This window comes from Antechinus flavipes, chromosome 6, assembly GCF_016432865.1.
Source record: "Antechinus flavipes isolate AdamAnt ecotype Samford, QLD, Australia chromosome 6, AdamAnt_v2, whole genome shotgun sequence".
NCBI lineage: Eukaryota > Metazoa > Chordata > Mammalia > Dasyuromorphia > Dasyuridae > Antechinus > Antechinus flavipes.
This window is the reverse complement of record NC_067403.1, coordinates 264051773-264078272: the sequence shown is the minus strand read 5'-3', so window position 1 is coordinate 264078272 and position 26500 is coordinate 264051773. Positions and strand designations below refer to the sequence as shown.

The 26500-nt window shown below is 56.9% G+C and overlaps 2 protein-coding genes across 3 annotated transcripts; one reads left to right on the top strand and one right to left on the bottom strand.

The window, feature by feature from the left end:
• Nucleotides 1–765: 765 nt before the first annotated feature.
• On the bottom strand, nt 766–10756 carry LOC127539779 (uncharacterized). The gene is made up of 2 exons (XM_051964107.1): nt 3384–10756; nt 766–1630 (listed from the first exon to the last, which is right to left on the bottom strand). The coding sequence occupies exon 1, from the start codon at nt 4754–4756 to the stop codon at nt 3614–3616; it is 1143 nt and encodes a 380-aa protein (XP_051820067.1). The 5' UTR covers nt 4757–10756; the 3' UTR covers nt 766–1630; nt 3384–3613.
• Nucleotides 10757–10849: 93 nt separating this feature from the next.
• PKP3 (plakophilin 3) lies at nt 10850–26398 on the top strand. 2 transcript variants are annotated; one of them, XM_051964097.1, is made up of 15 exons: nt 10850–10933; nt 11473–11707; nt 13538–13760; nt 21354–21439; nt 21588–22213; nt 22442–22565; nt 22668–22872; nt 23445–23619; nt 23843–23960; nt 24136–24306; nt 24655–24840; nt 25013–25166; nt 25339–25531; nt 25658–25745; nt 25871–26398. In XM_051964097.1, exons 2-15 carry the CDS (start codon nt 11669–11671, stop codon nt 25904–25906), a joined length of 2424 nt encoding a protein of 807 aa, XP_051820057.1. In that variant the 5' UTR covers nt 10850–10933; nt 11473–11668; the 3' UTR covers nt 25907–26398. The 2 variants fall into 2 exon arrangements, with proteins under 2 accessions (XP_051820057.1, XP_051820058.1); XM_051964098.1 differs by lacking the exon at nt 10850–10933 and having other exon boundaries at nt 11452–11707.
• Nucleotides 26399–26500: the final 102 nt, after the last annotated feature.

Genomic DNA, 26500 nt, shown 5'->3' with positions numbered 1-26500 from the left:
AAAGATGGCCTTCCTCCCCCCTCCCGCATTCTGGTTCACCTGAGATGGAGGCTTTCAGAACAGACTCAATCAGCCTGAAGAGAAGGCTTGCAGCAGAGCACCCAGGACAGGTCTGATGGGCCTCAGCTTACGGGTGTCCAGCTCCCATTTCTATGCCTGACTATGCCCTACTCCAGAAGTCCGGAACCAAGATGACTCTGTTGGATCTGCTGTCTGGCATTCCTCCCTTGGACTTCCGGATAGCCTGAGCTGATCCACCGGAGGGATCTTAGGCTCCAACCCCAGCCTGTTTCTCTCTGGCCAGGTCATCAGCTAGAGGCTTTCACTGCCTGCTTGTCAAGATTGTTCTGTTCCTTCGCCTGGTTCCAAGTCCATATCTGGGTTTTGCTTTTTCATAGCAAGGCCTTTCCAAAACATCTATTGCAGGGGTCCTCAAACTATGTCCGCGAGCCAGATGCAGCAGCTGAGGACTATTATTCCCCCTCACTCAGGGCTATGAAGTTTATTTAAAGGCCCACATTTTTGTTTTTACTATAGTCTGGCCTCTAACAGTCTGAGGGGCAGTGAACTGGCCCCCTATTTAAAAAGTGTGAGGACTCCTGGTATTGTTTCTGCAGTTCCCTCCATGGCCAGCCCACAATATGCCTTGGTGAGCGGGCTTGCTAGGGCATAGTTCATGGTATTTTACAGATCCACACTCCGGAGCCACCCCTCCCCAACCCCCCCACCGTGTCTAATTTTCATTAGTCAGAACATGCAAGTGGCTCAAAGAAAAGGCATTTACTGAAGTGATGGATTTGTATTAATATTGATATCAATAATAACTCTAAAAGGGACCATAACAGATTTGTAAAGTATCCTAACAAAACACTATCAGTGATACACAGGAGAGATTTCAAACATGTAGCCCTCAGCCACAACCTCCAGAATCAGATTAAAGTGTGATTCAGGAAAAAACCTTAAGTGAAATTTGAAAATATTTAACAATATAAAAATTCAACAAAGCAAATACTATTACATTTAAAAACTCAAACAGCCTGAAGAAATCCTGCTGTGTGGATTAGTGGGCCAGTGAGTTTGATATCACTGATGTAAAGAACCCCTCAACCTAAGGCAGCTTTAAAAAAATGAACATTTCCTAGCCAAATAGGAAGAAGAGGTTTGATCAGATGAGACGGTATCTATAAAATACTTAGCACAATGTCTGGCACATAGTAAGTGCTATAAAAATGCCAGATGTTGTTGTTATTGATAAGCATTCTTAAAACATAATAAAACAAAATAAAAAACAGAAAAAAACTTCCACTGTGATGCCACGGATGGCCTCCGCTCTGGTGCCACAGACGGCCTTCACTCTAAAGCCATGGTGCCACGGACGGTCTCTGCTCTGGTGCCACGGACAGCCTCCACTCTGGTGCCATGGACGGTCTCTGCTCTGGTGCCATGGACGGCCTCTGCTCTGATGCCACGGACGGTCTCTGCTCTGGTGCCACGGACGGCCTCTGCTCTGGTGCCACGGACAGCCTCCACTCTGGTGCCATGGACAGCCTCTGCTCTGATGCCACGGACGGTCTCTGCTCTGGTGCCACGGACGGTCTCTGCTCTGGTGCCACGGAAGGCCTCCAAAAACCTATAGAAATTTGGAGGGAACGGGAAAACCATTGAACAGTTGTCAAGGTATACACCACTGAGTTTGTCAAATATGATAAAAAGAAGCTTATGTCCAGAGGGAGCCTGAGGACAGAGTCCCTACATTGTAAATGTGGACGGTAAAACATCTCGGAGAATTCAAGCAATAAAGGACACTGCAACCAAGTTGTTCTCAGAGACGACTCCTCCCAACTGCCTGGATGCAACAATGATCCATCAAGCCTGAGAAGAATGTTTGCACCAAACTCCCTGGGAGAAACTCTAGAAGCCGGGTCTCCGAGACCACCACTCCAGAGGGACAGACCCATCCTCCCGCAGCCCCCCTGCACTGGAGGTGTCCCAAGGAAGTTTGCGGAGGGTCTGCGGTGGATGACCTTCCATTTCACTACAGGAAGTAGTTGGGACCCTGTCGAACACTCCACAGAGCATGAAATAGAAAGGGATCATAACGGGACAGTGACATCCTCCTGCCATTCCTATCTGCCCTCAGTCAGAACAAGGTAGTAAAGACAGCAACAATAAGCATCACATTTTGTTTGTTTCTTGTTTGTTTTTGCCAGTTATGGAGGATTTGTTGAATGTTTACTGTGCGGCATCCTGCAAACTGGGGACACAAATTGCAAAATCCAGGTCCCTGCTTCAAGGAATTACGTCATCTTTAGTCAGTTTGGGGGGACACAGTCAATTCTTCCTGACCCATGGGGGCAGCCGCGGCATTCCCTCCTCCAGCTCAGGAAACTGAGGCGCACGGAGGTGTCCTGCCCAGGCTCGTGGCTGGGGCGCGTCTGAAGCGCGCTTTAGCAGACGTCAGGCCTGGCTTCCCAGCACCTTGACGCCCTAAGAGGAAAGTGGCCGATCCTCATCGCGTATTTATCTGATGAAACATTTCCTAATTGCATTTAATCTGGTTCCTGCAAATAAGGCATTTAGGGTTCGGCCCTTCTGTTATTTCAGGTCATGGTCATCCAGGGAGGTGAATGTGACAAGGGAAGTGAGACCTGAAGGGCGCTTGGGAAACGTTTTTTAAAAGACATATAAAGACGCGCATTTAGGACCGTGCCCGTCTTAAGCGGAACCGTCCCCGGGGCCGGAGATCACGGAACAAGAGAAAGCAATGTGGACGTGGCCCACAAGGTGGCGCTCCCTCCAACCGCCCAATTCCGGCGCGGTCCGTCGCTCTGGCCTTCCGGAGAGGCTGCAGAAGCCCTACTGACCACCAGAGGGGGCTCCCCCTCTGGTTCCCCGTAGCTCCGAGCTTTGGGGCCGGGGCAGAATCAGAGAGTGCTCCCGGCACCGCGAACTCCAGGCTCTGCCCGTAGCCCAGGAGCCCCCACCCAGTCACAAAGCGCGCCATCCGTGCGCCCGGAGCTCAGCCTCGGAGCGGCGCGCGGTTCCTGCACGTGGTGAGGGAAGAGAGAGTGGCTCCGGACTTCCCCGCCGGGGCATCCACTTAACCCCCCCGCCCCCCCCGCCCACCCCCCCAGCCCTCCCCCACTCCCCCCACCCCCCCCCCCCCCCCCCCCCCACCCCCCCAGCCCTCCCCCACTCCCCCCACCCCCCCACCCCCCCACCCCGCCTCCCATCCTGCGGAGCCCGGAGGCGGCGGCTCCCCCGAGAAGGGAAGGAAGGGGTGTCCGTTTCCGAGTCCACTGCAGGACTACGGATTTTAGAGAGGAAATCGAGGGAGAGAGGAGAGAGGGAAGGGAAGAACTGAGGTTTCTCTTCCAGCTCACCCGTCCAGTGGGAGTCACCATTAGCCGTCAGTCTCAGGGCTTAGGATCCTCCCTTGTGAAGTCTGGACCTCATGTCTGCTCCAGGGGTGAGTCACCTCCTAAACTGCTTTTGGCTCCTGGGAACCTGCCTCGTGACAAACCCAGGACCGCGGCCCCTTGCAAGCTGCCATGCCCATGGCAGTCAGGAAGTGCAGCGGAAGGGAAAAGAGGCAGCAGCCCCGGCCCTCTGTCTAATTGCATAGCTTCCCACCACGTGTAAGTGTGCTCCCTGCCATGTAAGTGTGCTCCCTGCCACGTGTAAGTGTGCTCCCTGCCATGTAAGTGTGCTCCCTGCCACGTGTAAGTGTGCTCCCTGCCACGTGTAAATGTGTTCCCTGCCATGTGTAAGTGTGCTCCTTGCCACATGTAAGTGTGCTCCCTGCCACGTGTAAAAGTGTTCCCTGCCATGTGTAAGTGTGCTCCTTGCCACATGTAAGTGTGCTCCCTGCCATGTAAGTGTGCTCCCTGCCATGTGTAAGTGTGCTCCTTGCCACGTGTAAGTGTGCTCCCTGCCACGTGTAAGTGTGCTCCCTGCCATGTAAGTGTGCTCCCTGCCACGTGTAAGTGTGCTCCCTGCCACGTGTAAGTGTGCTCCCTGCCACGTGTAAATGTGTTCCCTGCCATGTGTAAGTGTGCTCCCTGCCATGTAAGTGTGCTCCCTGCCACGTGTAAAAGTGTTCCCTGCCATGTGTAAGTGTGCTCCTTGCCACATGTAAGTGTGCTCCCTGCCATGTAAGTGTGCTCCCTGCCATGTAAGTGTGCTCCCTGCCACGTGTAAGTGTGCTCCCTGCCACGTGTAAGTGTGCTCCCTGCCACGTGTAAGTGTGCTCCCTGCCACGTGTAAATGTGTTCCCTGCCATGTGTAAGTGTGCTCCCTGCCATGTAAGTGTGCTCCCTGCCATGTAAGTGTGCTCCCTGCCACGTGTAAGTGTGCTCCCTGCCATGTGTAAGTGTGCTCCCTGCCACGTGTAAGTGTGCTCCCTGCCACGTGTAAGTGTGCTCCCTGCCACGTGTAAATGTGTTCCCTGCCATGTGTAAGTGTGCTCCCTGCCATGTAAGTGTGCTCCCTGCCATGTAAGTGTGCTCCCTGCCACGTATAAGTGTGCTCCCTGCCATGTGTAAGTGTGCTCCCTGCCACGTGTAAATGTGTTCCCTGCCATGTGTAAGTGTGCTCCCTGCCATGTAAGTGTGCTCCCTGCCATGTGTAAGTGTGCTCCTTGCCACGTGTAAGTGTGCTCCCTGCCATGTAAGTGTGCTCCCTGCCACGTGTAAGTGTGCTCCCTGCCACGTGTAAGTGTGCTCCCTGCCATGTGTAAGTGTGCTCCTTGCCACATGTAAGTGTGCTCCCTGCCATGTAAGTGTGCTCCCTGCCATGTGTAAGTGTGCTCCCTGCCATGTAAGTGTGCTCCCTGCCACGTGTAAGTGTGCTCCCTGCCATGTGTAAGTGCTCCCTGCCATATGTAAGTGTGCTCCCTGCCACCTGTAAGTGTGCTCCCTGCCACCTGTAAGTGTGCTCCCTGCGTACTTCTCTTTTCCCTTCCTGAACCCTCGCCAGCCCAGGACCAGGAGGAGAATAATCATTGAAAAAGAGAGGGCCGAATGTGGGCCCTGATGCCATCGTGGGGGCAGTTTTGCCGGCCTCCCTCCCAGCATTGGGAAAGCAGCAGGTATGGCAGGGATGTCATGTACACCTTTTACCAAGTCATGGATAAAAATGTGGGACAGACAGCTTTGCGCACATCCCCAGGCCCTCGGCTGAAGACCTGCTTCCACGCGGATAGGAAACTCTTCAATGTTCTGTGGGATCATAATGAGACCCACTGGGGGTGAAAAATGAGGCTGTGAGGTGACACAATTAAACCAAAGAAGCCAAACCTGTGCATTACAGGACACCACAGCACACCCACAAGTCTGATTCACATAGTTAATCAAAATATAGGTTACTTAAATACTCTATTAACTTATTTTTTTTCTGAACTTAAACACTACACACAGCAGAATACGGAAAATAGATTCTCTATGAAAAGTATGAATCTAAATTTCACGCTACCGATTTTTAATTATAATAAATGCTGCCCATTATTTTCAAAACTGCCCTGCTTGTTTGCGCGTCTTTCTGAACTTCCTCCCCCTCTGTGCATTTTTTTTCATAAATGAATGGAGCATTTGTTAAGCATCGACTGTGCAAAGCATGGTGATGAGCCCTGGGGTTACAAGTAGAAAAGAAATACACAGCATCTCTTCTGACTGGATGGCTCCCCCTAGAACCTCTGCTGTAACCCATAATAGTGTAAGCCTTTAAAACAATCTGGGACTGGCTAAGAAGTAGAATGGCAGAACAATGGTGGTGGATCAAACTGGGTACAAATTATAATAAAGGACCACAGGGATCTAGTATATGATAAAGCCAAAGCTACAAATTTTTGGAACAAAAACTCATTTCACAAAAACTGCTGGGAAAACTGGATAACAGGATGGAAGAAGCTAGATATAGAGAGACATTTCACCATATACCATGATAAAGCCAAAATGGGCACATTATTTCTACATAAAAGATGATACCATGAGCAAATTAGGAGAACCTGGAGTAGTTCAGATCTGTGGATAAGGGTAAATTTTACAACCTAAGAAAATATAGAGACCATCACAAAACGCAAAATTTTGGTTATGTAAAATTGAAAAGGTTTTTTTACACAAACAAGCAAAATTAAAATGAAAGCAGAAGCTGGGGTTGCAGGGATTTGCAACAATTATCTCTAATAAAAGCTTCTTTTCTCAAATATATTTTTAAAAAGGTGTCAAATTTATGTTTTTTTGTTATATTAGCCACTCTGATAACTCAAAAAAATGGGAAATGATGGATGTTTGAGGGAAAGTGGGAAAACTGGGATGCTAAGGCATTATTAGTGAAACTGTGAACTGATCCAAGCATTCTGGAGAGCAATTTGGGACTCAGCCCAAAGGGCTATATAACTGTGCACATCCTTTGATCCAGCAGTACCTCTGCTAGGTCTATAGCCTAAAGACAAGAAAAAAAGAAGAGGGAAAGCCCTGTTTGCCTATTTGTACCAACATAGGATAGCAATTTTGTTTTGGGGGGTGTGTGTGCGTGCGCGCCTGCATACAGTGATGAAGAATTGGACATCAAAGGAGTGCCCTTCAATGGGGCAATGGCTGAACAAGCTGAGGGATATGATTGTAATGGAATATTATTGTACCATAAGAAATAACAAGCAGGATGATTTTGGAAAACCTGGAAAGACTTACATGAACTGATGCAAAATGATGTGAGCAGAACCAGGACCTTGTTGTAGACAGCAACAGCAGGATTGTGCAAGGAGGAATGGTGAATGACTTAGCTATTCTTAGCAATATAGTGATCCAAAACGATCCCAAAGGTTTCATGATGGAGCATGCTCTAGAGAAAAAACTAATATTCACTGACTACAGACTGACGCTTTCTGTTTCTTCACTTTCTTTTTTTTTAATTTGAGCCTTCTTGTACAAAATGACTAATATGGAAATGTTTTTCATGATTTACAAATATAACATATATGTGATTACTTTCTCAGGGAGAAGAGAGGAGGAAAAGGGAAGAAGGGAGTGATAGAATTTGGAACTCAAAATGTTAGGGGAAAAGACTGTTAAAAATTGCTTTGACATGTTATTGGTGGAAAATAAAATATATTTCTTTTAAAAATAATGTAAGTCTTAGAGTGAGTGTGCTCTGGAGTCCTCTCTTAGGAGAGAACCTTCAAGGTTCCCACATGGTCTAGGGGATTATAGCCTTAAGATTTGCCTGACTTCCTTCAGAGCAGCAGTCCAAAGCTCACGTCCCTGCGCAGCATCTCCACCAGGAGTCTCAAGTCTCAGTCTCAGCCATTCTTGGGCTGGGACCCTAATCATCATTCCCAAAGGTTGCTCTTTAAGGATATCACGTCTGTGCTGACTGCAAAATCTTGACCTAGATTCAGACTCTGGGATTTTTCTGGCTCAATCTCCTAATCTTTCAAAAGTCCCAGGGTAGCAGCAGATGCCATTGCCTTCATCTAAAACAGGAAATAACCACCACCATCAAAGGTCAAAGTCTATTTTTTAGAGTCACAGGAATCTCCCTGGGAACCCCGAAGGATGACTGAGGCAAAAGGGGAAGTAGCTGGTGCTGACAGACCTTTTGAGTCTCTCCCAAACAAGTCAGGGGTCTCCGCCTCGCCAACCACACAATGTCTGTGCTTGCTACGATGTGTTTCTCCAGAACTCATCCTTGGGACTCTCCCAGAAGCAAGTTCCCTAAGATCTTCCATGGGGAGAGGTCACACCAACTGAACAAGCCAGTGTGTGCCAGACCTCCATTATGCAGCTGGGTGATGCCATGGTGGACCAAAGTTAGGAAAACCAGAGTTCAAATCCAGCTTCGGACGCTAGATAGGTGGCTCTGGGCAAGCGCTTAACCTCTGCCTTTCTGCCTGTTTCCCCATCTATAAAACAGGGATAATAGCCCCTACCTCCCAAGATATTTGTAAAGATAAAGTGAGATGATATTTGTGAAGTACTTAGCGCAGTGCCTGGCACATGGTAGGCACTCATTACCCTTGGTTCAGGCATTCCCTGATTGTCTAGAAAGTGACATAAAGTATCCTCCCCACTCCTGCATAGAACTCCTTTACTTTCCAAACCCATCCTCTTTATTTCCTGCTAAACTCGTTTTGTTTCGTTTCTACAGCGAACTGTGTGTGTTCGTTCAGCTCTCCTTTGAGGGTCTTTTCTGCCATCTGATGCTTGCTCCTTCTCAGCTCTCTTGGTAATCTTGTCTACTCATGTATTCCATTGATGAGGAATATTGGTTTTCTCCCCCTTCTTCTTCTCTATTTTTCTCTATTCCTCTTACCCTCCCTTCTTGTTTCTGTTTTCAAACTCTCAGAGTAAAGAAGCCACGCCTAGCCCCTCCCACAATACCCTTTAATACTTTCACTATCCGCTTCAACTCCAGCAAGATTTCAATGTTAGCACCACATCATTTTACTGCTCCTTCCAATTGCTCAGTCAAATTTACCTTTTCTAAATTTCTTCGCATGTGTTTGCATTTCAGAGTTTCGGCCCAACTGTGGTCTTTTCATTGGATATGTCTGAAAGTCCAATATTCCATTAAAGAGCCATTTAAAATTTTTTTTCACCTTTAAGATTAAACTTAGCTTTTCAGAATGAGCTATTCTTGGTTTCTAATTGTATTTTTCTTCTGCTTTTTGGAATCTTTTATTCCAGCATCTCTTTGCATTTATCATAAAAGCTTTCAGGTTTTGAGTCATCCTGACTGTAGTACCTTATGACACACACATCTTCTTTCCAGATGTTTGCAGTCTTTTTTCTTTGACTTTTAGATTTAGATTAAAATATTCCTGGGACTTTTGATTTTGGTGGAATCTTTTTTTAATCTTTTTATTAAAGCTTTTAATTTTCAAAACATGTGCATAGATAATTTTCAACATTCACTCTTGTAAAACTTGGCATTCCAAATTTTTTCCCTCCCTTCCTCTCACTAACTCATGACCAGGTGGTGAGACACCTAGATGACAAGTAATCTAATATATGTTAAACATGCAATTTTTCTATGTTTCCACAATTATCATGCTGCACAAGAAAAATCAGATCAAAAGGGAAAAAAAATGAAACAGAAAACAAAATGCAAGCATACAACAAGAAAAAGAGTGAAAATGCTATGCTGTGAGCCACACTCAGTTCCCACAGTTCTTTCTGGGTGCAGATGGCTCTCTTCATCAAAAGACCATTGGAGCTGGCCTGAATCACCTCAAAGTTGAAAAGAGCCACATGTATCAGAATATGATCATTGTATAATCTGCTGTTGCCATGTACAATGATCTCCTAGTTCTCTCCACTTCATTCAGCAGCAGTTCATGTGAGTCTCTCCAGCCTTCTCCAAAATCATCCTGCTGATCATTTTTTATAGAACAACACTATTTCACAACATTCAAATACTATTACTGATTCAATCACTCCCCAGCTGATGGGCATCCACCTAGTTTTCAGCCACTAAAAAAAGGGCCACCACAAACATTTTTGCACATGTAGGTCCTTTTCCCTGTTTTATGATCTCTTTGGGATACAGTACCAGTTGGGACATTGCTCAAAGGTATGTAGTTTGACAGCCCTTTGGGCATAGTTCCAAATTGTTCTCCAGATTGATCAGATCAGTTCACAACTTGGTGGATTTGTCCTATCTATATATAACCATTTTTTTAAATAGGTCAGAACTAATAGATCAAATAGGAAATTTTCATTTATAAATCATCCTTGATCCATTTTGCAGGTTAGTTTTTTTTTTTTAATAGCAAGTATATTAAATTTTATTTTAAAAATATTTTGATTTTAATATAATCTTTCCTGGAGTCTTTGGTTTCTTTTCTAGTTTTCATTTCTTTCATTTCAGTCCATTTCTTGGGTCATTGCACTCTATTCTAGGCTGTTTTCTTCCAATTCTTTCCTCCAACACTGATTTCATTTTGTATTTCATTTTATTTTTTCTCAGCATTCATGTAGGCCTTGTAAAATTCCATTTTTTTCTCTGAGCCTCTGCTTGTAATTGTTATGAAGTCATTCTCTCCTTTCTAGATCTAAAGCACTTAAAAAAAAAAAAATTAGTGTTTTCTTCGCTTCTCATCTCTTCAGTTCCTTTAATTTAGTTTGTCCAAGCCAGGCTCAGTTCCTTACGAGGGATAGTCAAACTTAGGCGTTTCCCAGGTTTCTGGGCTGACCTTCGGGGTACTCTCTGGTACCTCAGCACAGCCTTCCTGAGTGTGATGCCCCCATACTGGCTGCTACCTCTTCCTGATTCTCAGAACCCCTGCTCTGGGGCTTTCTTTGGGGAGTTTCCTGTTCTTGCTGGCTTCAAACACAAAACCTCATAGAATCCATGTCTTCCCAGAGCTTCTCTCATTACCCTGGGCTGATACCGAGAGGCTGCTGGCTCAGTGGACACAGTGCTGGGTCTGGAATCAAAAAGATGAGCACTAACTGTGTGAGCATGGACAAGCTCTGCCTCAGTTTCCTCAACTACAAAATGGAGATAATCCCATAACTCCTAGGTGGTTGTAGGATCAAATGAGACAGGACTAAAGCACTTAGCACAATGCCTGGCACAGAGTAGCCACTGGCTCAGTGCAGTGTCTTGCACATAGTAGGCACTTTACAGGTGCTTATTCCCTTCCCTGTTCAGCCTGGCCATAGACAAATCCCACCAGGCTGCCAGGGCAGGTCGGGCTGGAGGAAGTCACTCCTGCACTTTCTCATTGGAGTTCTTGATCCTTCTTTGGCGTGGTCCCCTGAGAGTTGCAGTTTGACCAGATTAAGGATGTCAAGCGTGGGGCGGTCCCTCCCGACAGCCATCTTAAGCAGAGCCAGCTCTCTCCACCTTCTGCCTCCAGACAGTGTCAGGTTCTTTGCTGAAATCCTGGCAGGGAGAATGGCCGGCATCCTTCTGCTGCCCTACCAGTCTGGTAAGCTTGTCCCAAAAGGAAATGTGGTTCGTCTGGCAGGACCTGTTCCTGCCGAAGCCCGCCGCCGCCCTGCTCCTTCCAAATGTCACAAGCAGCCCTCCCCTAACCCAGCCAGAACTTCCTCGGGCCTTCTCTGCCCTTGGGAAGATCAGGTTCGCCCTCCAGCTGTGTAGCAAGCTGCCCAGAAGCTATTCAGCAATAACCGGCCAGCTCCTTCTGCTGCCCCTTCCCTGTCTCCTCCCTGTACCTTCCAGGTCTCACCTGTCCCGAGCTCCTGCTGCCAGTCCAGAAGCTCAAAGTGGGGAAAATGAACTGAGGGGGGTTCCAGGGTGGTCCCCAACACCCCCCTCCCTTCACTCAGCCCCAGGTTCCCTGGATTCTTGGGGTGGGAGGAAACCCAACCTGGTGCCCGTAGGATCCACCCAATGGAGGTTGGCAAGAGGCAGCTGGTGCCAGGAGGGCCCGCTGGTGCCAGGCTGTGGTTCTCCCAGAGAGCTACGGCTCCGCACAAACTTGTCTCCAAAACATTTTTCCACCAGAAATACAAAGTCTCTGATGGAAGCAACTGGTTGGATCAGCAGGGAAGGGGAAGGCAAAGGGCGTTCCCGCAGCTGCTGGATCCACCTGGTCCCACCCCGATCCCCCCACAATCCAAGCAACAAGACAGCCCTGGATCCCAGGCTGGGACCGGCTCAGGAGAGCAGCTGAGGAAGCTTGATTCTCTCCAGCCCAAGGATGGACAAAGAGATGAGCAGTGTTCGCAAGATGAACAATGTAGGTCTCTGCCTCCCCCACCTTGCTGCTGACCCCCCTTTACTGACCCCATCTCCCCCACTCCACTCTAGCTTACAGTGGGGGTGTATTAAGGCTGGGGGTGGGGCCGCGGAGGGTGGATCCACCCAGGGTCAAGGGCAGAAAGCCTGGCCTAGGACCCTAGCTTGGGGAGGAGGGGGACTGGGAGGGCTGGGGGGGGTTACACAGCGGACAGCGCTGCTGGAGGGCCTTAGTGTCCAGTTAGGGAGCCAGGGGAGCCAAGTGCACTTGAGGGGCCCCTGAGCGGGGGCTGGGAGAGTCTCTGGCGATGGGGAAAGCTGGGGAGAACGGAGGGCCCAAGGAGGGAGCCTGCTGGGCAGGATGGCTCTGACTCTGGGCTGGACTTTTTCCTCATCCCCGGAATGGGCCCTTCCAGCTTCCCCCACTAGTTTCTCGCTAAGCCCGAGAGGCAGGTCCAGCAGGGAGCGCTGACCCCGTCTGCTGAGGAACAGGCCAGAGACGCAGCCCCAGCAGCTGGGGCGCTCAGGGTCCCCTAGCTGCGATTGTGGGTTCTCGGGGAGCAGCTGCCAAGGAGGACCCCCGGAGGGGGAGGGGCAGCCCCGGGTATTTCTGGGAGCCTGAGCCCCGCCCGCCCCACCCCTGCTAGTGTGGACTTGTACTCCGCTGCTCCCCTTGAGTCACCAGCCTGCTCCTCCCAGCCGAGCCCACGTCACGGAGCAGCCCAGTGTGGAGGAGGGGCAAGGGTCTGAGGGGGGGCCTCCCCTCTTCCAGAACCCCCCAAGCTTGCCCAGGCCTGCCCCGTGTCTCACACACTCACACACACACACACATTCACACAACCTGAGCCAGGAGACAAAGCCCAGGGAACACACTCCCCATCTCCCCCTGGACTGCCAAGGCTAAGGTGGGAGCCCCAAACAGCAGCCATTTTCAACAAAGGCCAGAGTCCCAAGGAGCCTCTTGGGGGCACCTAAGTCACTAAAAAGCATACAAATTGGGAGACTATGGGGACCGTAAGGGAGAAAGAGGGAGGGAGCGATCGAGAAGGGCCAAAGGAACCCCAAGGCCCTGCCTGACCCAGCCCCCAAACAGCCCCAACCTAACCTCTGCCCACCCCGCCCCATCCGCTGCCCTGTCCAGTCTGAATGGACGTGAGGCTTTGGACTCTGACCCTGGCCTCCCGGCCTTCGGGGAGTCCACCTTTCCCCAGGTCCCCACAGGGCGAAGGAGGTGACTGACCTCCTCTCCCTCCTGACCTAGACTTGGCCCGGGCCCAGCTCCTGCCCAGTCCGGCCGCGGGCGAGATGCCAGGCCGGGCTGGGCCCCAGCGGAGCCCTCGGGAAGGCGTTAGGTAAATAGGAGGTGGCAGGCCAGCCCCAGTCAGCACCCTTCCCACTGTCCCGGTCCCAACAGCCATAATAACTGGGCACTCCCATCCTGCCCTCCCGGCAGCGTCCCAGCCCAGGCCTCCAGGGTCCAGAGGAGGGCGGAGGCTGAGGCTGGGGCCCCGGAGGCCCGGGGGCTGGGCAGGGCCTATTCCTTCCCTAGGAATTCCACCCAGGGGAGGCTGCGGCCCCGCCCCCGGCCTTCCCCAGGTGTCCCCGCCCCCAGGTGAGCTCAGGCCTGGGCGGGGTCTGCTCCTGGGTGCGGCCGGCCGGCCACCGGGACATCTGGGAGCTGAGCGAGCTCCCCACAGGCCCGCAGCCGCTGGAGGGCCATGCTAGGCGCCGTGGGCCGGCCAGAGTCAGAGCCCCGCTGAGCCCCCGGCCCCCTCAGGCCCAGGCCCCTGCCAGCATGCAGGACAATAACTTCCTGCTCTCTGCCCTGCAGCCCGGGACTGGGGTCTGCTCCCTGGCCCTGCCCTCGGATTTGCAGCTGGACCTGAAGAACAAGGAGGCTCTGGAGGCCGAGCGGGAGCGGCTGAAGGTGGCCCGGGTGCAGGAGCAGGTCCGGGCCAGGATGCTCCAGCTGGGCCAGCCTTCCAGGATCAATGGCTCCCTGGCCAGCCCCCCGACGGACCCTGCAGCCAGCACAGGCCCAGACGGCTCCAGAGGTACCCACTGCCGGGAGGGGGCCCAGGCTGGGCCGTTGGGAGGGGGAGAGGGAGCCGTGGGAGAGTTCTAGAGGAAGGAGCCCGTGCCTCCCTGACTCAGCCTGACTCAGCCTGGGGAGCCTGGCCCCACCTGGGCCATAGCAAGGAGCTCCTCGGGGGTCCCTAAAAAGCCTTTCCCGGAGCCCCGCGGGAGCCCAAGTCTGCCGGGGGAAGGGGGAAACGGTCAGGACTGTCTGGGAGGAAAGGAGCCAGCTGTGGGCTTCCTTAAAGCAGCGTGGGTCCTGCCGCAGAATCACCCCGGAGAAGTCTCCGCTCTAGTTGGGGGGCAATCATGGGCAGGGCCAGGGCTCTGCGGGAGGCCGACATCCCCTTTCTAAGCCAAGCTGGGGACCCCAGTTTCCAGTCTCATGTTCCCCTGGGGCACAAAGGAACCCAGGCACAAGCCAGGGACAGGTCCGGAGCCCCCAGGACTCCCCCCTGCCCCAAGGGCAGGGAGCTCCCAGACCTTCTTGGGGACGGGGAGGGATCCAGATGGTCCGCACCTTCCTAGGGAACCCCGCAGACTGCCAAAGCCTGGGGGGGCGGGGGGAGGGGAACACAACCTCCCAGGAGAGCCAGGACACAAGGCCGGGAAGGAGGCCTTCCAGCAGTGACCTCCTCCCTCGGCCCTGGCCTTCTCAGCCACACAATGGGAGCTCACAGTTGGGGGAGGGCAGGAAGTAGGCAGCCAAATATGGGCACTAATTACAGTTTGTAAAATGCCTCAGAGATGGCCACCCATGGCCAGCCCTGACAATTAGGAGGATGATTATAATTTGGGGGGAGAGGGGTGCAGGGAGCCCAGAATGGGGGTGTGTCCCCCCCTGGCGGAGCCTCCCTGGCGTCAAGGGGTTAATCTCCCCACCCATGAAGCCTCATTAAACCTGGCTGACAGGGGGGCCTGGGGGATGGGAAGGCCTGTGTGGGGGAGGAAGGGGGTGTGTTTACCCCTGGGGGGCTGATCTGACCAGGCACAGGAGCTGGGAACGGGGAGCAAAGGCATCAGAAGAGCTGTTACAGGGTCCCCGGGCGGAGCTCCCCGAGAGTCCTTGGCTCTCCTCCTAGGCCCCCTAAATGCCGCCCATCTTGCCAAACATTTGGGAAGTGTCCGTGTGCCCATGACAGACCCAGAACAGCCCCTGCCCCCAGACCCGGGAAGGGAAGGGGCAAATGAGAGAGCCCGGAGCTCAGAGAGCCGCGCAGTGGGCAGAGGGAGACCGGGGAGGGCCCGAGCCCTGGGCACTGAAACTCAGACTGCGATATTCGGGGTCCGCGCCAGCTTCTGCCCGACGGTTCCTTAATCCTCTGAGGGCGCAGGGCGCTAGGCTGGCTCAGCAGACATGGCACCACCTCTGATGCCCTGAGGCCGGGAGGGCCTGGTCCAGCCCCAGGGTGGAGACATTCTGTCCCTCCCCCCCCCCCCAGAATCCCACCCCCTGGAAGGGACCTCAGAGCCCTGTGCCCAGTCCAGCCCCAAATGGACTCTCCCGGATGCTGACTCTTGAGCAGCCGGTGTTTGCCCATCGTTCTCCAAGGAAATACCTCCCCTTCTGCTAAGGGCCGGCTCTCCCGGTTAGGAAGCATCTCCCAAGATGGAGGCAAAACCTGCCCCCTGCCACTCCCCTCCCCCAGCTCCAGATGTCCCTGCAAGCCCCGGACTTGGGGCTTCCTCATGCCCTCCTCCAGCCATGATTCAGCAAGGCAAGGACCTCTGGGAAAGGCTGCCTCAAGCAGGGACCAGTGGGACCCCCGGCACGTCTTCATGGGGTCCAAGATCCCAGGAAGGACTCGCGTAGGTCACAAAGCCCCCCCAGAGCTTCTTCAAACGCTGCCTGACCTTGTTCCCCAACTCAGCCGCAGGCACTTTCTTTTGCAGAGCTGGAGGCAAGACTTCAGTGCCCCCTCTTGAATCTGTTGCTAGACTGAGAAGCAGCTGCCTGTCGGCCATTCCCATCCGCCGTCCCTCCCGGCTTTGTGCCATTTGCAGATGGGGGGCACCTGCCCCCTCTGCCTGTTTCCAAGTCCTTAGAGCTACAGGGACCCCCGCGCCCCTTCCCTGGAGCCCTCCCGTCACTCTGACCTGAAACCCTGCGGGACTGTCTGAGCTTTGCATCTGCCCTTTCGGGAGAACACCGAGACACTTTTGTCCAAAACTTGAGACTTCGCTAGGAGAACTCCGTCAGAGCGTCCCTTGTCTCCCGTCCCAGACGGATGTGGCGGCTGCCTTTGGCGCGACAGCCTGTGCCTGCTGGAGCCGGGGGGAGGGGGCTCGGCAGATTCTTTCTCTGCTTCTAGATGTTAACCAGCTGTCTCTTGGGGATCCTTGTGGAGTCAGGAGCCAGGAGTCCGAGCCCACCAGCTCATGGTTAGTTGGCAGGCTCTTTGTCCTTTTTTAGGGTTTTATTTTTGGAAAATATTTATATTTGGACTGACAGTTGTCCTTCCTCTCCCTGGCCTTTCAAAGATCCCCAGCAGTGACTGCGCTCACGGTCTTCGAGGAGGTGAGGCTGCCCCTCGTCTCAGCGAGGCAGGAAGGGGCTCTCGCTCTTTGCGGATCTTGGGGAGCTGCTCCCCGTCGGCCGCTTCTCCTGCCGTTCCCAGTGCAAAGGTCTTGCATTCCCCTTGTCTGAGAAAAGGGAATGGGCTGGCCCGGAGCCTCCCTGCCTTCTGGGATGTCAGGGTTACGCTGCATCCACCCTGAGCAAAGTTCCCCTCCTTGCCTCCATCCCTTCCCCTCCCGGGAGCCGTCCCTGCCTCGGGTGGAGTTGGGCAGGATTCTCGGGGTTTGTGCCCCGGGCCCTGCTCTGCAGCTACTTCTGAACCAAACCTGCCTCCCCCTGCAGCGGCCTCTTCCAGCTACGTTTCCCCGCCTTTGGGAATGCGGATCCTCTGCCTTCAGAATGGCATTCGGGGTCACGTCCCCCCCCATACTCCCAGCGCGGGGCGGGCACACAGGGCCCGATAAATGGCCGCCGTCTGTTCCCCTCCGCTCGCCCAGGGCCCGAGGACAGGGACTGCACTCAGCACCGGGCCCGGCCCAGAGTGGGTGCTTAGGAAGGGCTTACTGAGCGATTCCCGGCCACCTTTTAGTCTTAGGGATCCTGTCTGTCCTTCCTCTGGAAACTCTCTCAAAACTTGGAGGTGCCGCCTCGGCCTCATTATCCCAGACCCCAGGAAGAGGGGGCGCCCTGTTCCCCGCACTCTGACTGCAGCCGCCCGTTCCTCAGCCCAGCCTCCGGGAGAGCGCCGCCTCTCGGAGTCCCCCGTTTGGGGGGAGGCAGCAACGCTGGGCTTTCGAGGATGGTCGAAGGAGGCAGGGATTGGGGGGGACCACCCACCGCCGAGGGGGCAGCTCCGTGGGCTCTGCGTTCGGACTCTGCGTTCGGACCCCGGTTCTGATGCTCGCTGCCTGTACGACTTTAGGAAAATCACCTCAGGCTGAAACGACAGGCTTGGAGCCGTGGGCCGGAGCTTCCTTTTAGCTCCAGACCTATGATCCGATCCAGGTCCAGAAGCCTGTTCTGCTGGGAAAGGGAACATTTGGAGACAATGCGAAACCCAACCTCAGAGCCAGGCGGGAGGGGGCTTCGAATGCCAAGCTGAGGAGTTTGCATTGGTCCTGGGGTAACTGGCCAAAAAGAGGGCAGGGGCCGGAGAATGTGATTGGGCCCGTGCCTTGGTGATGGGCGGGCTTGTGAAGGGTAGAGTGGAGAGGGGAGGACCCCAGGAGGGATGCAGGGAGGTGAGGAGCCCCGCAGGAGTGGAGGAGGAGGATGGGCGGGAAGAGAACCAGTAAGACTTGGCAACTGAAGGGATGCAAGGGCTGAGGCAAAGGGCAGGAGAGGGACCACCAAAGGTGACGCTGGGAGGAGGGTCCCGTCAAGCTGGGAGGAACGAGGGCTCCGGGAGAACAAAAAGGAGGGTGTGTCGGATCAGATAGTGGGGAGAGGCTCCGGGTCCCAGCTAGTCCCAGGCCAGGACGGGGAGACAAGTTCCCGCACAGAATACGGAGGAAGTGTCAGGTAGGAGTGAGAGCTCCTCCCACTGACCTTTCTGCCTGGGGAAGCCGGCCCGGTTGAGGAGGCTTGGGACTTGATGCATAGATTTGTGAGTCACATGATAACCGGGCCCACTGGAGTAAATAAGCTCATTAAGGGAGTGAGTAAAGAAAAGGCTCCCATGGAGCCTGGGGCACACCCAGAGACTGGAAGATCCAGTGAGAGGCTGAGAAAGCTCGGGAGCATCTCTGCAGCCAGGACAGGAAAGAGCCATCTCCGAGGCTGGGGGAGGCAGCCGGACCACCCCGGGCCCCAGAGAGGGGGGCCTCCCACTGAGCGGCCTCCCAGGGAGCCAGAGTGAGTGACGGTGGAGAAGGGGAGGACGTGAATGGGAGAGGGAATCTTTGGGAAAGAGCCCTCCCGGTCTGAAGCCTGGGGGCGGGGGGATGGCAGGGTTGGGGAGGCTCTCAGCAGGCGAAGTCGGATAGGATTGTATGGGGGGGCCTGGGGAATGGGGTCAGCCCAGAGGCATTAACAGTGTGGACGGGGGAGACCGGACAGCCCGGGGAGCGGGACCTCTAGCTTTCTCAGAGAAGTAACAGACGAGGATCCCCCTCTGCGGGGAAGGGGAGGCTGGATGGGGGGGTCGGAGGAATGGGGTCCATCCAGTCCGCAGCCCGGGAGGAGGTGACAGAGAAGGCAGGCGGCACCGAGGGTTAGCCCCGGCGGGGTCTGGCCAGCCACGAAAGGCTGAAGTTCACCGGGGCCAGACATTGGGTGGAGAAGACCTCAGCCACTTGGGTTGGCCAAGTTGGAGCAAAGACTGAGGGGAGCCGAGGCAGGGGGGCCCGGGGAGGGGCAGCAGCAACGGCCTCAGGGCTGGAGATCTGGGGCCCAGATCGGGGTCTTGCTTCTGAGCACTCTGAGATGGAGCTGCCCGCGGGTCTGTCCCGGTGGACACGGCCCCCCGACGGGTGGTCCCCACACCATGAATCTGCGGGCTTGGCCACAAAGTCAGAGTCCTCTGTGACCAGGGCTTATGGGCAACAAAGGGGCTAAAGGGGGCCTCCCTTCTTCAACCTTGGACTCTTTGGGGACAGGAGAGAGACCGGGGTGAGGAAGGGGAAAAGGAGAGCCCTCCTTCCCAAAGGAGGAAGGGAAAGGGAGCCGCCTTTCCAAATGTCAGGTCCCAAATCTTGCTGAGTGGGGACCGGGAGGATGGAGAAGGGGCACAAAGGAGCACTGGCCTTCCCAGGAGCAGAGAGGGTGGCCAGAGTGGGGGAGGAGGGCATCGGGGGAGACGGGGAGTGTTAGAGGGGCCAGCTACGCCAGAGGATACAGCGGAAGGAGATGCCGGGAGAGGGAAGAGCGGGGACGGGGATGAGCGCCGAGGGCCACCGCCTGGCAGACCATGACCCCAAGGGATCCTGGGAGGGAGCTAAAGGGCAGGAGGCGTGCCAGGAAAGCAGGCTCTGGCCCTCTAGATTCCTGCAGGATAGGACACTGGGCTGGCCGGTTCCTTGATCTCCTCCCAAGCTGGGAGTGCCACATGCCCAGGAGGTACCCTGTGGGCAGAGACCAGAGGAGGGAGACCGTGACCCCTGCGTGGGCGTGGGGCTGCACTGCATCCTCCCCGGCTCAGGGACGAGGCCGTGTTCTCACGGGCAGGGATGCGGGCAGAGGAGCAATCACTCCGCCCCTGGCGCCCATCTACCCGCCTTCTCCTGTTTGGCGACACACTCCGGGGCTCCCATAATGGCTGTTTGCGAGCGAGGGCCCACCCCCTGCCCTCAGGGAGGTAGGACAACCAGAAAGGACCCTGATGGGGCCGGGGAAGCTTATGTAGGTCAGGCTAGAAAGCGGCAGGACCCTCCACACAAGGGAGGCTGAGGGCGGGAAATCCAGCCTCAAGAGCTAAGAGAGGCCGGTAACTGAGGGGGCCCCGTGAGTGGACAGAGCCCCCCTTAGGACGTCTTTCAGTCAGATTGACTGGAAATCCGGACTCATTCTGACATAAGCCTTAGTGTCCCCGGAGCTGATTGTTGGCGGAAACGCACTGGAGCCGTGAGCTCCCTTCACACAGTCTGAGCGCCAGCCTCCACTGGCCACTTCCGTGGCCGTCCCGCTGGGGGCGCTTGCTGGGGGGTGTCCTCCATAGAACGCCACGCTCCCGGGGCCTTGGCCGAGGGTCTGCGTTAGCTATTTCTGGGCTACATCCCTCAGACAAAGGCTCCTTCTAACTCACTGAAACAGAAGCGTTCGGGCTCGTGGGCGCTAAGCCCGTTACCATTCGTCCGCTTGTGGCAACATTTGGCAAAGCTCCAATCCAAGACGGTTTTGGCTTCGGATCCGGCCTGGGAGCCTCGCAAACACCTTCGCCTTGAGCTTACATTTTGTTTTCGGAAGGGATTCTTGGTTCTGACAGCTTGCCTTTTTTCATTATCTGTGAAATGCTTTAAATGTTTGTGACTCCTGTGTCCATCGCACATCCCAAAACAAAACGGAATAAACAATGGGAAAATGGGCAGGAAGGGGACAAAGAGGAGGCGCAATGATGTCCCCATGGAGGAGACCACTCCGGCTGGAGGGTCCGGAGTGCAAGATGGGGCAGACTGGGGCAAGTGGGATGGAATCATCCCGGAGGCAACAGGGAGCCATTCAGATTCTGCTCCAAGTGGCTGCCACGGGCTTGGGGGAAATCGCTGGCGGCAGAGCAGCAAATGGATTGGGGGGTTGGGGAGAGGCTGAAGAGGCCCCTCTATGGCGGCAACTAGTTCATTTTGTACTGACACACAGCAGGTGTTCAATGTTCAGAGGTACAGGCTGACGTTCCTGAGTGGGGATAGGGTGGGGAAAAAACCTGGGGTGAGGGTTAGAGTCAGACTAAAGCCTGGGGAGGGGGAAGAGCCCCCGAAATGGGCCTCTCCTCAATGTCCAAAGATTCTACAAGTCAAGGAGGATGAGGTCCACGGGAGTCTCTCCAGCTCAGAGGGGGAAGTGTGCTGCCGGGAGCCACGTGACAGTGGCTGCTGGAGGTCCACCCCAGACCTGCAGAATAGGGGTCCTCGTGTGAGAGGATGATACAAGGAGACTTCCAGGTCATTCCCTTACAGAATTCTGTAGCCTCCCAGCTTTGGCTTGAAGCAGCCCTCCTCCACAAGGGGCCCCCTCCCACTGGGAGAGGTGAGGCTCTGTAACCCTGCTGGGCCTGCCCTGGGGGCCCAAGCCCCCCTCCCCTAGAGGAGAGCCGACATCTCTCCTGTTCCCCTGAGCCATCCCTTCTCCAGACTGACACCCGGCTTCTCCAGCCCACTCTCATGCGCATGGGCTCCAGGCCTTCCCCCCCAACTGCTTTCCAGTTTATCTGCACCCATGGTGCCAGAACTGAACAGTCCTTCCATCTCTATCCCTTCCTGTGTCTTTAAGAGGACCTAAGGTCTCCCCGACAGAGGTTAGGGCATCTGGTGGGAGGTGGGGGGTGTCTGGCCATGGAGGACATCAGTCTGGCGACCTGCCCTGCCCACTGACCGCCTGCCCTCCCTTCACCCCTCCCCAGGTGCCCCCAAGTGTCAGTACCACCCAGTGCAGCCTGGGGCCGGCTTCAGCTCCCGCTCCCAGGGCATGAGCATGGACAAGGCATCGGTGAGCTTTCCCCCAACCTCCCTTCTCGGGGTTGTTCCCCGTCCCTTGACCTTCGGCTGGGGTGGGGGGAGCGGCCTGGCTTGGCGACAGGGGGCTGGCCCGGCTCCCCACCCCCACCTCCTCACCGCCTTCTTCCCCTGCCCCACAGACTTTCCGGCCCATCTCCAAGCCGGCATGTGGGATGCCGGCCTGGTCCTCCCGCTCGGCCGTGGACCTGAGCTGTGGCCGGAGGTTGAGCTCGGCGCACAACGGGTCTGCGGGCTACGTGGGGGCCCAGCCTGCAGTCCCCATGGCCCCGCGGCCTGTCTCCTACCACGACCGCGGGGGCCCTGGCCCTAGGACTGACTATGACACTCTGAGCCTGCGTTCTCTGCGCCTGGTGGGGGGGTCCCACGGGGGCCTGGACGACCGCTACAGCGTGGTGTCTGAGCAGCTGGAACCTCCAGGGGGGCCTTCCTACAGGACCTTCGGCTACGAGCGACAGGCCAGCTCAGCCTCCAGCCGGGCCGGGGGCCTGGACTGGTCCGAGCCCGCAGACGGGGCCCCCGGGCGGACCATCCGGGCCCCCGCAATGCGGACCCTGCAGCGGTTCCAGAGCAGCCACCGCAGCCGGGGCACGGCCTCCGTGGGGACCGGCGGAGGCTTGGAGCACGTGGCCCGGGCCCCCTCAGTCCGCAGCCTCAGCCTCAGTCTGGCCGACTCCGGGCACCTGCCTGACGTGCGGGGACTGGACTGCTACGGGGGTCACCGCACTCTGCAACGGCTCAGCAGTGGGTGAGCCCCTGGGAGCCACGGGGGGAGTCGGGGAGCGCAGGGTATGGGGGAAGGGGAGGGGGAGAGTGGGCGGAGAAACGGGGAGGAGGGAAAGGGGGCGGAGAAACGGGGAGGAGGGAGAGGGGGCGGAGAAACGGGGAGGAGGGAGAGGGGGCGGAGAAGCAGGGAGGAGGGAGAGGGGGCGGGAGGAGCCCCCGAAGCTGACCCCCACCTCCATCTTCCCCACAGCTTTGATGACATCGATCTTCCCTCAGCTGTGAAGTACCTCATGGCCTCAGACCCCAACCTGCAGGTGCTAGGGGCGGCCTACATCCAGCACAAGTGTTACAGCGACGCTGCCGCCAAGAAACAGGTGGGGAATGGCCTGGGCGGCGGGAGCGCGCGTTCCTCCCTGGGCAGGGGTCCCTGGGCAGCAGCCGCCCCCGGCTCCCGTAACCCCTGACGGTGTCCGCAGGCCCGCAGTCTCCAGGCCGTGCCCAAGCTGGTGAAACTCTTCAACCACGCCAACCAGGAGGTTCAGAGACACGCCACGGGGGCCACGCGGAACCTCATTTACGACAATGCCGACAACAAGCTGGCCCTGGTGGAGGAGAACGGCATCTTCGAGCTGCTGAGGACTCTGCGCGAACAGGACGACGAGCTGCGCAAGAACGTCACGGGTCAGGCTGCCCCTCCCCACCACTGGCCACCCCCAGAGAGGATTCAAGGCCCTGGGGAGGGGGCGATGAAACTGGGGGGCGCCCATCATCAGACTTCTGGCCATGGGGGCGATGAGAACTGGGGGGGCCCCCATCATTGGGCTCCTGGACATGGGGGAGATGAGAACTGGGGGGGCCCCATCATCAGGCTCCTGGCCATGGGGGGGATGAGAACTGGGGGGCCCCATCATCGGGCTCCTGGCCATGGGGGGGATGAGAACTGGGGGGCCCCATCATTGGGCTCCTGGCCATGGGGGCGATGAGAACTGGGGGGGCCCATCATCGGACTTCTGGCCATGGGGGCGATGAGAACTGGGGGGGCCCATCATTGGGCTCCTGGCCATGGGGGCGATGAGAACTGGGGGGGCCCATCATCGGACTTCTGGCCATGGGGTGAGGAGCCCATAATTGGATTCAGGGCCATGGTGGGGCACTGATGCTGACCAAGTCATGGGGGGGCTCTCCATTCCTTCTCAGCAGCAGCTCTCCAGGGGCGGGGAGCCTGTTGCTGACCCCTGACCTCTGACACTCAGGAATTCTGTGGAACCTGTCATCCAGTGACCACCTGAAGGACCGCCTGGCCCGAGACACCCTGGAGCAGCTGACAGACCTGGTGCTGAGCCCGCTCTCGGGCTCCGGGGGGCCCCCCCTCATCCAGCAGAATGCCTCTGAGGCCGAGATCTTCTACAACGCCACGGGTTTCCTCAGGTACCCAGACCCGACCCCCCCGACTCAGAGGCTCCTCCTGCCCGTCACTGCCCTCCTTGTCTCCAGTCTGTCCTTGGGGTGGGGGCGCCCCATCGTGAGGGGATCTTGGGGGGACAGAACTTGCCAAGGCCACCGAAGGAGTCGAGCTGCCCAGTGAGCTCCCAGACCAAGCTCTTCCTCCAGAGGGGCCCGTGGCCTCTGACCCCCTCCTTCTTTGCCCTAGGAACCTGAGCTCGGCCTCACAGGCCACACGGCAGAGGATGCGCGAGTGCCACGGCCTGGTGGACGCCCTCGTCACCTACATCCACCATGCCCTGGACGTGGGCAAGTGTGAGGACAAGGTCAGTCGGCCCTGAACCAGGGAGGGGGGAGAAGACCGAGGGGGTCCCTGCCCCACCCTTGTCCCTCCTTGGGCTCCGGGCCTTCTCCCCTGCCCCGGCCGGCTCCATGGGAGGGGCGCTGAGAACAGGGGGAGGCCCTCCAGCCGCGGTCACTGACCCGTCCCAATGCCCCCAGAGCGTGGAGAACGCCGTGTGTGTGCTCAGGAACCTCTCCTACCGCCTGTATGACGAGATGCCGCCCTCGGCGCTGCAGAGGCTGGAGGGCCGAGGCCGCGGGGAAGCCGGGGCCGGGAGACCCGGGGAAGTGGTGGGCTGCTTCACGCCCCAGAGCAGGAAGCTCCGAGAGGTAAGTGGGGGACGCAGAAGGCCCAGGGGGTGCCCGGGGCCAGGCAGGCTGGGGAGACGGGGAGGGGGGTGACACCGGGCTGAACAGCCCGGATGCTCTTGGAGAGAGGTCTGGGCAACGAGGGGCTGGGAAGCCGCCAGGGCCGTGAGTCTGGGGAAGGGAGGAGGGGCGGTAGTGTGGCTCGGTTGCGTGGCCAAGAGCTAAGGGTGACCTGTGGGGAGAATGTGCAGGGGAGGGGGCGGTCCAAGGCAGGGAGGGTGGAAGGAAGAGTGGAGGTCGCTGCAGAGAGAAGGGAGCCCGCTGAGAGCCGGCCCGGGCTTAGGGCTCACAAGCCCCTCCTCTCCCCAGCTGCCCCTGGCCACAGATACACTGACCTTTGCGGAGGTCTCCAAGGACCCCAAGGGGCTCGAGTGGCTTTGGAGTCCCCAGATCGTGGGGCTCTACAACCGGCTCCTCCAGCGGTGCGAGCTGAACAGGCACACGACAGAAGCCGCTGCTGGCGCCCTTCAGAACATCACCGCTGGCGACCGAAGGGTGAGGGCACGGCGAGGGAAGGGGGCTGAGAAACAGGAGGGGGCGGGGGGCTCCCTGATGGGAAGCCTGGGGGATGCAGGCTGGCCTGTCCTGGAGGGAAGCTGATTGGGGGATCTGAGGGGCAGAGAGACAGGGGGAACCCCCAAACCCCTCCGTTCTTCCTTGGCCGTAGTGGGCAGGCGTGCTGAGCCGCCTAGCCTTGGAGCAGGAACGCATTCTGAACCCCTTGTTGGACCGAGTCCGGACCGCTGACCATCACCAGCTGCGCTCGCTCACTGGGCTCATCCGGAACCTGTCTCGGAACGCCCGCAACAAGGATGAGATGTGTGAGTCTTCCTCGGGGCAATGATGGCCTCCTCTCTTCCCGGATGAGGGGCTGGGGGGGGACCCGAGGGCGCTGGGGGCGTGGGGACGAGGACCCCGGCTTCAAGAAGAGGAGGGGCTGGGGGCACTGCCTGACCCTGTCTGACTTTCGCCCTCTGCCCTCGAGGGAGGCAGCCACCAAGGTGGTCAGCCATCTGATTGAGAAGCTGCCAGGGAGCGTCGGGGAAAAGCCCCCTCCGGCCGACGTGCTGGTCAACATCATCGCGGTGCTGAACAACCTGGTGGTGGCCAGCCCCATCGCCGCCCGGGACCTGCTCTACTTCGACGGCCTCCGCAAGCTCGTCTTCATCAAGAAGAAGCGGGACGGGTGAGGCTCTGGGGGAAGGGAGGCGGTGGGAAAGGGGGGAGACTGGATTCCCCTCCCCCGGGGGGGCATTTCCCCTCCCCCTTGGCTCTGCCACTGGTGCCCGCTAACACCCCCGCCTTCCACCAGGCCTGACAGTGAGAAGTCCTCCCGGGCGGCCTCCAGCCTTTTGGCCAACATGTGGCAGTACAGCAAGCTCCACCGGGATTTCCGGGCGGTGAGTGAGCCCGGGGGAGGCAGGTGGGGGAGGGGACGCCCAAGCCGGGGAGGGGACACGGCAGTGAGGAGGACAAGACTCGCGGGGATGGAGCAGCCTCCTTGACGTCTCTCTCCGTGTTGCAGAAAGGCTATCGGAAGGAGGACTTCCTGGGTCCATAAACAGTCGGAGGAGGAGGAGGTGTGCGGGTGGGGGGGCGAGTGAACCCCCCTCTGCCGCTGCATGGGACGACGTTGGCGCTGTTCTGCCCTCGCCTCTCGGCCCCCGGCCCCTCGTCCCTGACCCTGCCCCGGCCGCTCTCTCGACCCCGCCGCTATCTTGGGAGGGAGGCTGAAGCTTACGGGGGGCAGGAATGGTAGGCACTAAGAACAGGTCCAGGACTCGGGGAACTCTGGGGCTTCGGGGGGAGCCTGGCTATCAAGATGGGGCCAAAGCCCCTGGCTTGCGGGTGCGGGGATGCTTGGGGATCCTTTGGTGTTTTAGGGGGCCTCCGGTCTGGGTCGGCCACCGCTGCTGTGGCTCCCGAGTCTCCCACTGACGCTTGGTGAAGGGAGGAGCTGAGCCCGGCCAGACTGGCCCATAGTCACCGCCGCAGATTAGGGCTGGGGCCCGCCTGGGATGGGCCGGGACAATAAAGAAGCACTGGTCTGGTGGGTGTGCGTTGGCGTTTTCTGGGTGTGGGCAGTGACTGTCCAAGGGGCACCGCGGACGCTCGAGTTCTGGCTGTGGCTGTTGGGGGCCCTGGAAAAGAGGCT

Coding starts and splice junctions, on each gene's coding strand:
- LOC127539779 (XM_051964107.1), bottom strand. CDS start 4,756: ATGTGGCAAGGAGCACACTTACACATGGCAGGGAGCACACTTACACGT.
- PKP3 (XM_051964097.1), top strand. CDS start 11,669: ATGGACAAAGAGATGAGCAGTGTTCGCAAGATGAACAAT. Junction 24,307..24,654: donor AGAGCAGGAAGCTCCGAGAG/GTAAGTGGGGGA, acceptor TCCTCTCCCCAG/CTGCCCCTGGCCACAGATAC. Junction 25,532..25,657: donor ATCAAGAAGAAGCGGGACGG/GTGAGGCTCTGG, acceptor GCCTTCCACCAG/GCCTGACAGTGAGAAGTCCT.